At 43.0% G+C, this 13,833-nt stretch overlaps 1 protein-coding gene across 2 annotated transcripts; it reads right to left on the bottom strand.

Annotated features, from left to right (window-relative positions):
- Positions 1-85: 85 nt before the first annotated feature.
- prr14 (proline rich 14) lies at positions 86-13,600 on the bottom strand. 2 transcript variants are annotated; one of them, XM_053617711.1, is made up of 9 exons: positions 13,288-13,600; positions 11,431-11,608; positions 10,181-10,301; positions 7,842-7,885; positions 4,308-6,362; positions 4,084-4,201; positions 3,197-3,306; positions 3,024-3,092; positions 86-1,646 (listed from the first exon to the last, which is right to left on the bottom strand). In XM_053617711.1, exons 2-9 carry the CDS (start codon positions 11,586-11,588, stop codon positions 1,337-1,339), a joined length of 2,985 nt encoding a protein of 994 aa, XP_053473686.1. In that variant the 5' UTR covers positions 11,589-11,608; positions 13,288-13,600; the 3' UTR covers positions 86-1,336. The 2 variants fall into 2 exon arrangements, with proteins under 2 accessions (XP_053473686.1, XP_053473695.1); XM_053617720.1 differs by lacking the exon at positions 11,431-11,608.
- Between the last annotated feature and the right edge of the window lie 233 nt (positions 13,601-13,833).

The raw sequence follows: 13,833 nt of genomic DNA, 5'->3' as shown, positions 1-13,833 counted from the left end.
ATTTTAGCTACCGCTGTACATTTTCTATATTTGTTGTTGTTGTTTTTTTAATACCGTGAACATTAAAGAACATACTTTCCAACTGTTTACAAGCAACTGTTCAATTTAATAAGTTTAAACAATAAAAAAAAAAACAACCAAAAAAAAAAAAAAACCACAAAACAAAAACACAAGGAATATATTACATAGAAAACAATTCACCTTCACCTGTTTCTGGAACATCCACGTGGGCTGCTCGTGTAGCTACAAGTTAATAGTTTGTACTTATTATTTAATATTAAAAACAGAATAATAAAACACATGACGTGGCGTGGAGTCGACTTTGTACGGCACGAGAGAAACCTCAGATATTGCGACAGAGATTATCATAAAAAAAAAAACGATAAACAAGTGTCCTGTCTTCCTATTTTACAAAAGCATTTACACAAGACACGAGATGGTCACGGAAAAAAAAATGAAAAAGTAACACACACACGCACACACACCCTGAGACACCGAGTGAACTATTCAGGCATCCTCACGACTTAATGAACAGTACAGATGCATTTATTTATTTATTTATTTAAAGTATTTATTCATTCATTCTCCGTTTTCAATACCAGACCTCTGAATATTAGCTGTAATCTTACGTTGAGCTGATGGACGCCTCGTTGAGCATCATCATGGAGGTTAAGCGCTTGTACGGACGTCTTCTGTAAACGAATCTGCACCGACACTTACTCGAAAGATGCCGGACAGTGTGTTTGACAACTTACGCTGACGGCGAATATAACTTGAGAGTCAGGATTGCTTTGTACACCGGAATCTCACGAGCGGGGCGGACGAACTGAACTGGAGCCGTGTTCGTCATGTAAACAGCTCACTCTTGTGGCGATAACTTCTGGAGTTCCTCACCGCCGCCTGGAGTTCACTTCCCCGTTGCCTAGCAACAGTGCTCTTGCTATAATTATAAGCGCATGAATGGCGAGTGAGTCATGTGTTCACTTAGTTTCCACATGACTAGGTCAGAAGTTTCTATTTTAAAAAAAAAACAAACAAACAAACAAAAAAAAAACAAACAAAGCCTGCAAGAGATATAGTCAACATCTGCTGTATAAAATTCATTTTAAACACAACAAAAATGCTAAATTGGGACAAATTGTGTCGGTGTTTCAGGCCAACATTGCTCAGACACCGCTATTTGTTATTACATTTCTGAAATCTGGAAAAGGGCTGCGAGAGAACTCGTTGGAAGTGAAGTGAAACTTTATAAAGCGCACGCTGTACAAGCGTCTGTCCCCCCGTACATTTCTGCACGTGTACGCTATGGAAAGAAAAACAAGCCAGACTGAAGGTTTCAGTAAACCACGTGCTCCGTCTCCATCCACTCGTCCAGTTCGTTCAGTTTCGAGCACAGGAGCGAATCAGAGTCCTGCAGATGAAGCGCTTCTTCTTCCCTGCCTCTGCGGGTTCGTCCCGTGACGGAATTCCCTGCTGCTTTTCTCTGAGCTCCGCCCCCTCCTGCTCCACCAACGAGGGGCCTCCTTGGCTTCCTGGTCACGCCCAGTTCGGGAAACTTGACAAAGCGCTTTGCCCGTTTCGAACCCATCAGGGACTGGGAACCGTCTCGCCGGCTAAGAGGGACTTCAAATATGGTCTCTAAGCGTCTGGAGGAATAAACAGGAGACGTTACTTAAAGAGTCATTTAAAAAAAAAAAAAGTAAGAACGCATAGAATCTATTCTGACGGTGGTATTCTCAGTGTGACTTACCCATAATGCACTGCATTCGTTAACACTGAGAAATAAATGGGTTTACGTGGAACATTCTTCTTATAATTATTAGAAAATGAAATGTAGTGTAAAGTTATTTATGTTGTATGAAACGTGGCCAGTATTTGTGTGTGTGTGTGTGTGTGTGTGTGTGTGTGTGTTGAGCGCTTCTATGCCTTATACGACAAATATTTAAACATACACACTACCGGTCAAAAGTTTGTGGACACCTGCATGAAACGTTTCTCACGATCTTAAAACCTTTTGATCTGAAGGTGTGAGATTAAACGTGTGAAATCGGTGTCGTCGACAAAAATACGATCGTGCCGACGTCTTCATTTCTTTCGTTAGGAAACGAACATTTTATTTACATAATATTACATTTTAAAACGGACGACTCGGAGCGAGATACTCCGAAAATACTCGAGTCCGAGTCGAGTCTTAGATCAGTGGAGTCGGAGCTTAATGCTAAAGGTCCGGGTGTGGGCGGCAGGCTTTCATTCCAGCCAATCAGGAGCCAGACCTAGACCTGTTAGTCAACTGAAGGTCACGCTCAACAGATGAAACAGGTGGAATTGGGTGTGGCTCCTGATTGGTTGGAATGAAAACCTGCAGCCTACACCAGCTCTTTGCACGCAAGGTCAGAAGCCTTTAGCTGGAACTGAGAAAACAGAGCAAAGAGAGTGCTTTAATTCTATAATCTGACTCATTATGATTTTTATTTATTTTTATTTTTTTAGCTGAACTGGTGGAAAATGAACAGACGACCTCAAACAACGTGTGACGAGGGCTTTAAAAATCTCATCTAGCTGAAACCTAAAAGTCAAAATGTGTGTGTGTGTGTGTGTGTGTGTGTGTGTGTGTGTGTGTGTGAAGGACAAACTGTACACTAAAATACCCGTGTTGAGGCCGAGATAAATGCACTGTACAAACAGTGTAACAAGAGAGCACGTGAAAGGACAACTTGAATAAAAATACAAAAATATCAAATCACCAATATTTGTTTATTAATTTATTTATTTTTTTTTACACATATGGTATGTATTGTACGGTGTTTTTTTTTTTTTTTTTTTTAAAGCATGTGGATGGCTGTGATAGTACACAGCACCACAGCTGTGAATTATGAATATTTCCAGGATGTCATCTGTCAAGCTTTTCAAGTTTTGCAACCATAATGAGATGCAAAGACTTCCAGCCAATCGCTGCACAGTAGGCGGAGTTTGTCCCAGTATGAACGTGTAGTGGTCGGTGAGAAGCGTGTTCGGGGACTCACCCTTCAGGAGGTTTGCTGAAGTTCTTGTTTGTGTAGATTTCCTCCACGCTAAAGACTTTCTTCTTTATCCTGGAAATACACAACATCTACATACGTATACATATACACACACACACACACACACACACACACACACACACACACACACACACACGAAGCAGGCAGTAACTGACCTGACGGCTTTGGGGAGACCCATCGGAGTCAGATTGTACTGCGGTTTGGGGAGAGTTTTGCGGATGCGGATCGAGGACACTTTTCTGCGTTCCACTTGCTTGTTGTCGGTCTGGAAAAATAAAATAAAGTAGGAAAAAGAGACACCCGTGTTAGGACAAAGGGACGTTTCAAAAACGTTCAATCTCATAAATCAAATCATAATACTGACCTACGATCCACACAAAAGCCACCGAGTTAAAGTGAGCATTTTACCAACAGAAAAAACAAACAAACAAAACAAAAAGTAAAGAGATCACAAGTTTGAATCCCACCACTACAACAGCCATTAATGGTGGGAGGGGCATACTCTTTCTCCCCCGTCAATCGCAATAGCTACGTTTCCATCCAATTCGTGAATTTATCCTGTACGTAAAATTGGAATATCGCATCAAACATTCACGAATAAAGCACCGTTTGCATCCGGGGTCTCGCTCGCCGCCATTTTTACTTTCCTGAGCCGATTATTACTTTTTTTTCTTTTTTTTTTTTTAAAAATGAGGAATTTATTCGGTAAACGTGTTTCCGTTGTAGTACGTGCGCACGACTTCTTATCGAATAAAAAATAATAATCCGCCTCGAATGACTGAGCGTGTATAGTTGCACATTTTGGAGATTTTATTCGCATCGGGTCTGTCCGTTCAGCGTTCATTTATTTATTTGAACATCGCAAAATTCGTATAGAAATACATGGATGGAAGCATAACAGTTTTGAGGACGTAAATATACGTCACTCGTCACAACTTGCAAGCTTGTTGCTGCATAAGAAGACGAGGACGGCGTTTAATCTGTGGCTGGACTGTTCTTTGAAAAATCAAACGCATAGCTGCGTAAGACAGAACGGTGACACCTTAATCTCCGAGTCGGACAAAGCTTTCTCTTCGGATACGGCCGAGGGCTGCTCGTTTTCCTCGTTTTCCTCCCGAACCGCGCCTTCATCCACCTCCATCGATACAGCGACGAACGCACTACGAAAGAGGGAAAAAAAAATAAAAAAATCAAACAGTGTTCTGTTCGCTTCTATTAGACAGATTCGTTCATTCACAGGTTTAGACAAAAACCGCTTCATTTTACCTGCAGTGTAAGGACACGGAGGACCGCTCAGGTGTGCGAGGCGCACCGGCATAGAACGCGGATCCGCTAGTCGCGCTGAGCGAAGGCGGCGAAGAAGACGCGATGCAGCCGACGTCACTGCTGCTGGCTCCGTATCCGCTGTCGTCGCCGTGTCCTCCGCTCGATTTCTTGGAAAGGAACGCTAAGGGGCTCGATAAAAAACAGGAGACGAGGGACGCGAAGGATTTGGACGGAGTGTGTGTGTACGGAGGACTGGAAGCACTGCCCCATTTTGGATAAACTTCCTTGCGGAGGCACAAGGGGGCGATCTCGCGCTCGATTTCGACGCTGCACACGGTGTGTCTGCGAGCACGCTTGAACGGAGAGGGTACGTTTACGTTTAAATGAGGTGCCTTTTTCAGGGGAGAAGGAGGACAGCAGAGGGTTTTGTCACTGACTGGAGCAGAAGGGGCGTCGTTACCGTGCTGCAGCGAGGTGATGTCGGGGCAGGACAGGCTGCGCTTGAGCCGATTCGAGCCTGACGTCGGTCCTGGCTTCGAGTCGTCTCCAACGTCTTCTCTCGTTTTCCTGCCCTTCGTCGTTATTCCACAAGTCACGATGGAGTTCGCTTCCTTTTCTACGTCCACTCCTGACCCGACCTTCAGCGTCAGAGACATGGACATCCCCTGATCTTCAAACGCATCCACGGCTCTTTTAACTCTTCGTGTACTTGAGCTCTTTTTGCTAACTTCTGGCTTTTTGGCTGCCGGCGTTGCGGACGTCTCAGGTTTGCGCTTGGCTTGACGGATATTGTTCCTACGCACCGGTTTTGAATCTGAAGATCCGTTGCTGGACCTGAAACGCTCTGCCGGATCTTCCGCGACGTCGGATTTCCTCTCTTTGTCGTTCTTACACCGTCTGGTCGTTCGGGAACTAGCCCACGTCGACGGAGGACCTTCTGGTGGTGTGGAATCGTTTGTCGCGTTCGTGCTGACGAGATCAATCGAGGCACTTTTGGTGGTATCCAAGGCTACCAATGTACATCTCGCGCCTGTTTCCCTTTTACTTCTGGATGCTCGCATCTCTCTCGCTGAGGAATCACAGGAGTTTAAGCCTGGCATTTGAACATCTCCAGTATCGCACGTGCTAAGGCGCTCGTCCGAGACCTGAACTTTTCTCCGTTTACCAGTCTGAACCAGCATCAGGTTTTCCAAAATCTTGGTCTGCATCACCGTCGGAGATTCTTCCTCTTGGTCTGTCCCAATTGTGCCTTCTTTTTCCACGCTTTTCGCCATTCCCGCTTGATCACGTCTCTCGACTGCTCTGCCTTTCTTACTCTTTCTGATAGCCGGAGTTGGACGCCTCAACTTTTTGGGCTGATCTTGACTTGTACTCTCATCTGCCTGTCCTGTTTGCTTTATTAACTCATCCATTGTCTTTCGTTCACACAAAACGATTAATTCCTGCACTGCTTTCCCAGATCCAGAACCTTTCATAAGGCTCGTCCTGACGGAGCCCGTACCGTCCGCCAGATCTGTGCGTTGGAGTGAATTTAACGATTCGGAGTTCTGTTTTCCTTCCCTGCTGCACTGGGGAACATTTGTAGCCCTGACCGCTTCCGTAAACCGATCGTCCTCTGGGATCGAGTCTTGTCGATGTTCTGATCCGTTCTGCGAAACAGTCACTTTATTCTGCTCGGAATCGCGCGAACTGGTGTCGAAACTCAGTCTCTGGATGATTTTCAGTTTTGTCAAGGGAGTAACCTTCTCCTCTTTTATCGAAACCGCGTCGTCTACATCCTCCTGGCTCTCGTGAGTCACAGGCGGAGCTTCGTCGTTAGACCCAGCCGGAAGCTCGATGGGTTTGAAAAGCCGCACGGGACTCATGACGATCTCCGTGAAGCTCGCCATCTTGGATCTGAACGACTGGAAAAGAGGGCCGATCACCCATCTCTTTGCTGGTGGGGGGCTTTCGGGATCTTTTTTCTCGGAATCCTGGGCTTTAATCACGTCACGTGACCCTAAAGATAACGACGCCAAGTCCAACTTGCGTTTACAGGACCTTGTGGTTTTATCTCTGAAATCAAATAACCAAAAAAAATTTTTTTTTTTAATTTTTGAGCTTTTAATCAACTCCCCAATTTTCTCACACAGAACAACCTCCTGGACACCAAGCAGTCTGGCTTCAAGAGCAATCACTCCATGTAGACTGCTCTGCTTTCCATCACTGAAGCCTTACGACTAGCAAGAGCAACCTCTAGATCATCTGTCCTCATCCTACTCGACCTCTCTGCTGCTTTCGACACTGTGAACCATCAGATCCTCCTGTCAACTCTCTCCAGCCTGGGCATCACCGGAACGGCTCTGCGCTGGGTGGAATCCTATCTCTCTGACAGATCCTTCTTTCTCCTTTGTGAAACTCAGCAACTCACAACTGGCGTTCCACAGGGGTCAGTTCTGGGTCCACTCCTCTTTTCTATCTACACTACATCTCTAGGGCAGGTGATTGAGTCTCACGGCTTCTCATATCATTGCTATGCTGATGACACCCAGCTCTATTTGTCCTTCCAGCCTGACGATCTATCCGTCTCTGCACGCATCTCTGCTTGCCTGTCGGACATCTCGGTCTGGATGAGGGAACACCATCTTAAGCTCAACCTGGCAAAATCTGAGCTTCTTGTCATCCCAGCCTGTCCCTCAATCAACCACAACCTCACTGTACAGCTCGGCTCAACCTCACTCAAGCCAACCGGGACGGCCAGGAACCTTGAGGTGATTCTCGATGACAGCTTGAATTTTACAGACCACATCTCAACAACTGCACGGTCCTGTAGGTTCATCCTGTACAGCATCAAGAAAATCAGACACTACATCACCGAACAGGCTACACAGATACTAGTCCAGGCTCTTGTTATCTCAAAACTGGACTACTGCAACTCACTATTCTCGGGCCTTCCAGCCAGCTCCATCAAACCCCTTCAGATGATTCAGAATGCTGTAGCACGCCTTGTCTTCAACCAGCCCAAGAGAACCCATGTCACACCCCTCTTCATCTCCCTCCACTGGCTTCCTGTATCCGCCCGCATCAAATTCAAGGCCTTGATGCTCACCTACAAGACGTTGTCTGGAACAGCGCCCCCTACCTCAACTCTCTCCTGAAGGCTTACGCTCCCTCACGCAACCTGCGATCGGTTAACGACCGACGCTTAGTAGTTCCTACTCGGCGTGGCTCGTGGTCCCTTTCCAGAACATTCACACTAACTGTTCCTCAGTGGTGGAATGAACTTCCAAACTCAATCCGGACCGCAGAACCTCTCACCATCTTCAAAAAACAGCTAAAGACCCACCTCTTCCGTCAACACCTAACCAACCCATAAAAAAAATTATAATAAATAAAAAAAATACTGCACTTACACCTCGACTCTGCGCACTTTGCTTCTTCTGGACCTCAATTAACGGATCTTGTACGGTAGCACTACTTGTATTGTTCTCTGCTTGATATATCGCTTTGCTTGTATTTTCTAATATTTTATCATTTAGAAAGAAATGCACTCACTCGGGCTGTCTGTGTCGACTCTCGTCTCTGTCTTCATGGCTTTCCTGAAAAGGGGGGAAAAACAGAACATTAACACTAACATTAAGGGCTTGTTTTGTTTTATTTGGTTCTGGATGTAATTTCTTCAAGACCATCAGGACGCTTCATTTGGATGTTTACTCTCACATACGATATACTGGATGCATCAGCATGCACAATGTTACGTACACTACAGGTGCATCTCAAAAAAATTTTATATCGTGGAAAAGTTCATTTTTTCCCGTAATTTAATTCAAAAAGTGGAACTTTCATATATTCTAGATTCATTACACAAAGTGAAATATTTCAAGCCTTTTTTTTGTTTTTTTTTTTAATCTCGATGATGACGGCTTACACCTCACGGAAATCAAACATCCAGTATCTCAAAATATTCGAATAAAGAATTTATAATACAGAAATGTGGACCTTGTGAACAGCGTGTTCATTTATGCGCTGATACTCGGTCGGGGCTTTAAATCCTTTCGCAGGAATGACTGCATCAGTGCGGCGTGGCATGGAGGCGATCAGCCTGAGGCACTGCTGAGGTGTTCTGAAGCCCAGGTTGCTTTGATAGCGGTCTTCAGCTCGTCTGTATTGTCGGGTCTGGTGTCTCTCGTAGATTCTCTATGGGGTTCGGGTCAGGCGAGTCGGCTGGACGATCGAGCACAGTAACACCACGGTCAGTAAACCAGTTACTAGAAGTTTTGGCACTGTGGGCAGGTGCCGAGTCCTGCTGGAAAAGGAAATCAGCATCTCCATAAAGCTCGTCAGCAGATGGAAGCATGAAGCTCTCTAAAATCTCCTGGTAGACGCTGCATCGACTCTCGACTCGAGAAAACACACTGGACCGACACCAGCAGATGACATGGCAACCCAAATCATCACTGACTGTGGAAACTTCACACTGGACTTCAAGCAGCTTGGATTCTGTTCCTCTCCAGACTCTGGGACCTTGATTTCCAAATGAAACGCAACATGTACTTCCATCTTCCCCGTGATTGTCTTTGTGTGTACTGATCCAGACTGAGAGATTGAAGCCTCAGGAAACCTTCGCAGGCGTTTTGAGTTAATTCGCCGATTAGAGTCTTCTCAGGTCGACATTTCTGTATTATAAATTCTTTATTCTAATATTTTGAGATACTGGATGTTTGATTTCCGTGAGCCGTAAGCCGTAAATCACCGAGATTAAAACAAAAAAGGCTTGAAATAGTTCACTTTGTGTGTAATGAATCTAGAATATATGAACTCTCCATTTTTTAAATTAAATTAGGAAGGAAAAAAATGAACTTTTCCATGATATTCTAATATATATATATATATATATATATATATATATATATATATATATATATATATATATATATATATATATATATATATATATTTTAGATGCACCTGTATGATAAACATTTTAAAACATAATTAGTAGAGGTAACGTGACCTGGTATATAGAGTCCGGTAATCTGTCTAACAATTTAATTGAAAAAGTTTTCCAACCGTTTTCGCACATTTAATTTCCAATTCAAAAGGAACATCTTTTTTGTAGGAAATGAAATTTTCGATCATGCAGGAACGCGCGTGCGCGAGTGTGCGCATGCCGCTCAGTAGACCATGAAAGAAGATTAACATCACTCAATTAAACTCATTACACAAACACAGACAGGTGACGACGAATCACAGCTCAACTAAACCCTGAATAAATGTGTTTGTAAGACTTGAGCACTGACAGATCAGGAGCTTAGTTTATACATCAATCCGACTGATAACGCAATCGTCATGGAAACCTTTTATGCAAGTAGATAGGAAGAAAGAATAGTAGGATGTTATACGATCCGTCAGTGATCTACGATTATCACTGCATTATTAAACAACCAAAGAGCAAAAAAATAAAAAATGAAAGGGCATGTGGGTCTGAAAACATTCTTGCAAAAGCTCAAACTTTACTGAGTGTGACTGGAAATCATGAAACGCTAAATAAATGATTAGGTAATTAGATAAATGACTAGTTTACGCCATTTCTAATTTCTCTTTTCGTTTGTCATTCCCAGAACCTCCAGACATGGAACATAGGATTTCTTCGACACTACCTGGGCTGCGACCCAAAACGCACTTCGTGTTTGATTCACTTATTGCAAGTGAGTCGATTCAGAGGCGAATCGCTTTCTCTTGGACCTGCTGTTTTATCGAGGTAGAGAAAACACCAGTGTTCCATGAGAGGAAACACCTAAAAAGTACCACTACTACTACTACTACTAATAATAATAATAATAATAATAATAATAAAAAGCCCACCACAGAATATAATAAACACAGTGGTTTACCATGTTGTCGCTTTCTGACGAGCTCATTCGCTGCTGTTCTGAACAGTTGGCACCATCAATGAGGTTCATCCTGACCGCCTTCGAACTTCTGCTCGCTGAGGAACTTCCCGGCTCATCGGCGCTGAGGAACAGAGCACAGCACTGGTCAACACAAAATGATCAATATGAAGCCGGGCCAGTGTGATGCCTCTCAATACGGACGGACATTCAGGAAAAGGATCTGTGATGTCAACGTCAGCTATTTCTGCAACTAAGAAGAAACCCATACAGTACAATTACACTCCGATATATGGAAAATTGTGCAAACTGATAGACCGATAGTGGATTTTACCGATACTGATAGCGAAGTTAGGCGGTACCTGCTGATAAAAGATTCATCAACCGATCGTTTTTATTGGTACTGATACACTCAAAGTAGCTGAGCTTTATTACAAAAATAAACAGTACTGACTGAACCATGAAAATGTACTGTACTTTTTAAAATAAAATAAATATATAAATATTAATATATATATATCAAAACTGAACCAAAAAGTAACACTCCAAATAACAACCAAAATTCATTTTAAAAACACTATAAATAACAGAACAAAACTGGTCAGTGGTAGTTTTTTATTTCGCCTCTAGAGGCCGCTCTCGCAACGTGGACGCAACCGGGAAAAAGTATGGGTGTGGATTTTTGCAGGTTATCGGTGATCGGCAAAACCGATCAATCGGTCGACCTCTAGTATTTAATAAATGTCCCGATTTACCCATAAATGCCACGAGCTTGACATTGTGAAAACGTAGACTCTACCCAGGGGTTCGGGGCCTCAAACAGTGTTCCTGATGTGATTTCTAACACTATACAACACGTTTTTAACGAGCAACATGAACAAAAACGTAAAACGTTGCTCAGCTGAGCGGTAATTTAATTCTATATTACGAAACTGTGTGTGTACAAAAGCTAATATTTAAAGAGACGATGTCTTTCAGTGCTTTCACGATGCCAAGTTAGTGACTAGGGCAAGCCTCAGACACCGACTGCGTCTAATAACCTACATTCAGAGTCTGTTGGAGATTAGTTCAATTCCACTACAAACGACACCTGGTAGATCAGATTTATCCTGGTCTAATGTTTGCTCTCTTGCTAATCCACTTCATCCTGTTTAGAAGCGTCACAACTTGCTGGAAATTTCGATCGAAAACCTGACCACCTGCCGGAAAAATCTCTCAGTAATGATGTCTGTCTACATCTCTGAGATCCGTACCGGTCAAAAACGGAAGCGCGAGGGACAGCCGGAGGATGACAGTGGTCACTGCGGCAGTCGAGACGAAGGGCGGTGGGGGAATTCCGGCAGTCTTCCTCCGTCGGAGCGACACGCGGAGGGATTTGCTCTTGGAGAGACGTCAGCATATCCACAACCATATCCCTCTGACCAGCTCAACCTGCAAATCCGAGCAAACAGAGATCGGACACGTGAAGTGACTTTTACCTCAGGTGATGTGACCGAGACCGACGTGGATGATGCTGATAATTAAACTGAGAACTTTAGTTTAGTATCATCATCGTACAATCGTCGTTGATCAGGTTATAAATGTAGCGGTAACGTGGGCCATCTTTCAGAGGAATCTTTAAACGTGATTTATTTTTTAAACCACGTGAAGGGTTTTCCCCAGGACACCACACACACACACCGAACTCTAAGAACGACAGGAACTTGAGAGTCAGTGTGCAAGTGGATGAGTGTAACATCTGTAAGTGATGAGTAACAAGAGGTTGGCGTGCACCGATATTAAACGTACTCATCACAACACTCGCCTGTTATCACGGTTTATGGTATTATGATTTTTTTTTTAATTACGTGCCCCCCAAAAAAAAGAGTATTCCTCTGTCAAACAGAACTCTCTCTCGTGAACTTTCCTATGTCCTCCCCGTGTCCCTATGGGTTTCATCCGGCTTCTCCGGTTTCCTCCGACCGCCCAAAAACACCCCAAGGTGGTTAATCGGTGAATTGCTTCTAGGTGTGAAGGAGTGTGTGTGAATGTGTGTACGATGAGACTGGTCTCATCTTGTCTCACACCCGGTGTTTCCAGGGATAGGCTTCGGATCCTCCTGAACCTGGACCAGGATAAAGCGCTTATGGAAGTAAAGAAGGAAGGATATTTCATAGAAAACACATAGGGAGGAAAGGAAGGACGTACAGACGGATGGAAAGAAGGAAGTATTTAATGAAGGAAAGAATAAAATATTTCATTTATTGGATTATTAGCCCATTCCACAACACCCAAAGACAAGCTGACTATTAAATATCAATTATTAATAACCAATAAAGTTAATAAAAGACTATTTTCTTAAATTGTTGACCCGTGACTTGGCGTCCACATATTTATTAAGCAAACAATGTCAGTGTTTATTTATTTATTTATTTTTCCTCAGTTTAAACCGTGAAACTTTACTGCACATCTTTTTGATTAGCGAGTACCATGTTAGCAGTGTGAGAACTCATTTCCAAAATCACATATTGTAATACTACACGGTATGTATGTATAAATAAAAGTACAGCAAATGTGTAGCTAACTTATTTAGCTAGCTTTTCTGTCAAGCAAGTGATACAAAAAAAAAAGTGTTGCTATGGCGACCAAAACGAAAGAAGGCAGCACGCGCCGCTGGGCGGTCCTTAAGATGAGCTGGGTGTTATGCTAATACTATGCTAATAATCTTAGTGTTGTTTTATTTTTAAAAAAAACAAAACAAAAAAACACCGTTAAATAATACATCTAAGTCGTGGAATTGTATTAAATGAAATAAATAAATAAATAAATAAATAAATAAATCAAATAAACACATTTTGCGATTTGGCTCAGATCCCTAATTAAACAGGATCACATTATATTTGCGGTTCATTTAAAGATTAAAACGTTATGTAAAAATTTTTACCGCGAAAGCAATAACAGGATAGACCTCAAATAAAAGACTGTCGCATTTTTAAGCGTCTAAACTGCATAATTTTAATAATAAATGAGAAAACGTCCCTAGCGTTGTGACTATTCTTAACAGAGGTGCAGTCAATACACGAACCACCATTTCAAACAATTATTTAACATTTAATAAAACACATACGTACCTACAAGATTTAAAAAAAAAAAAAAAAAGACAGCCGGCTTCTTTGAGTGTATCCCGGAACTGTATTTTAGGACTTAATGCTCAAAAAAACAACGATAAATCCGTGCTGGGTGACATTTTCATGCCGGAACGGCGGTCCAAGTTTCGCCATTTTTTTTTTTTTCCCCCCCTAACCCACTCTACTAACTCACCCGACGCTCCCTAACCATTCTGACCAATCAGACATTTTGTTTTACAAAGGCCCACTGGATAAGTCCCACCCCCTGACCAATCATAACGCTCGTTATAACTGGCCAATCAGAGCTTAGAATTTACGCCAGTGAGTCGGAAAAATAAAGCAAAAACAAGCGAAGTCTTCGGCAAATCAGTTGGCCAATTAAATCTTAGTATGCAAATGATTTTAGGCGACGCGACCAATGAGGGAAAAGTAGGTCGGTGGGTCCGCGTGCAGACCACAACCGTTCGATTTACATCTCTAGTCCCTGTAGAGCATAATTATAGTGCACTACATGAGGCGTGATGACCCGTATTTCATACCCTAGTTAGT

Source organism: Ictalurus furcatus, chromosome 2 (assembly GCF_023375685.1).
Source record: "Ictalurus furcatus strain D&B chromosome 2, Billie_1.0, whole genome shotgun sequence".
NCBI lineage: Eukaryota > Metazoa > Chordata > Actinopteri > Siluriformes > Ictaluridae > Ictalurus > Ictalurus furcatus.
Note: the sequence above shows the minus strand (reverse complement) of the source record. Positions and strands in the feature narration are given on the sequence as shown.

Excerpts from the sequence above, each read along its gene's own strand:
- prr14 (XM_053617711.1), bottom strand. The coding sequence starts at position 11,588 with ATGGTTGTGGATATGCTGACGTCTCTCCAAGAGCAAATCCCTCCGCGT. Across the intron at positions 6,363-7,841 it reads AGTCGACACAGACAGCCCGA|AGATAAAACCACAAGGTCCT; the intron begins GTGAGTGCATTT and ends ATTTGATTTCAG. Across the intron at positions 4,202-4,307 it reads TCCGTGTCCTTACACTGCAG|TGCGTTCGTCGCTGTATCGA; the intron begins GTAAAATGAAGC and ends CCTCTTTCGTAG.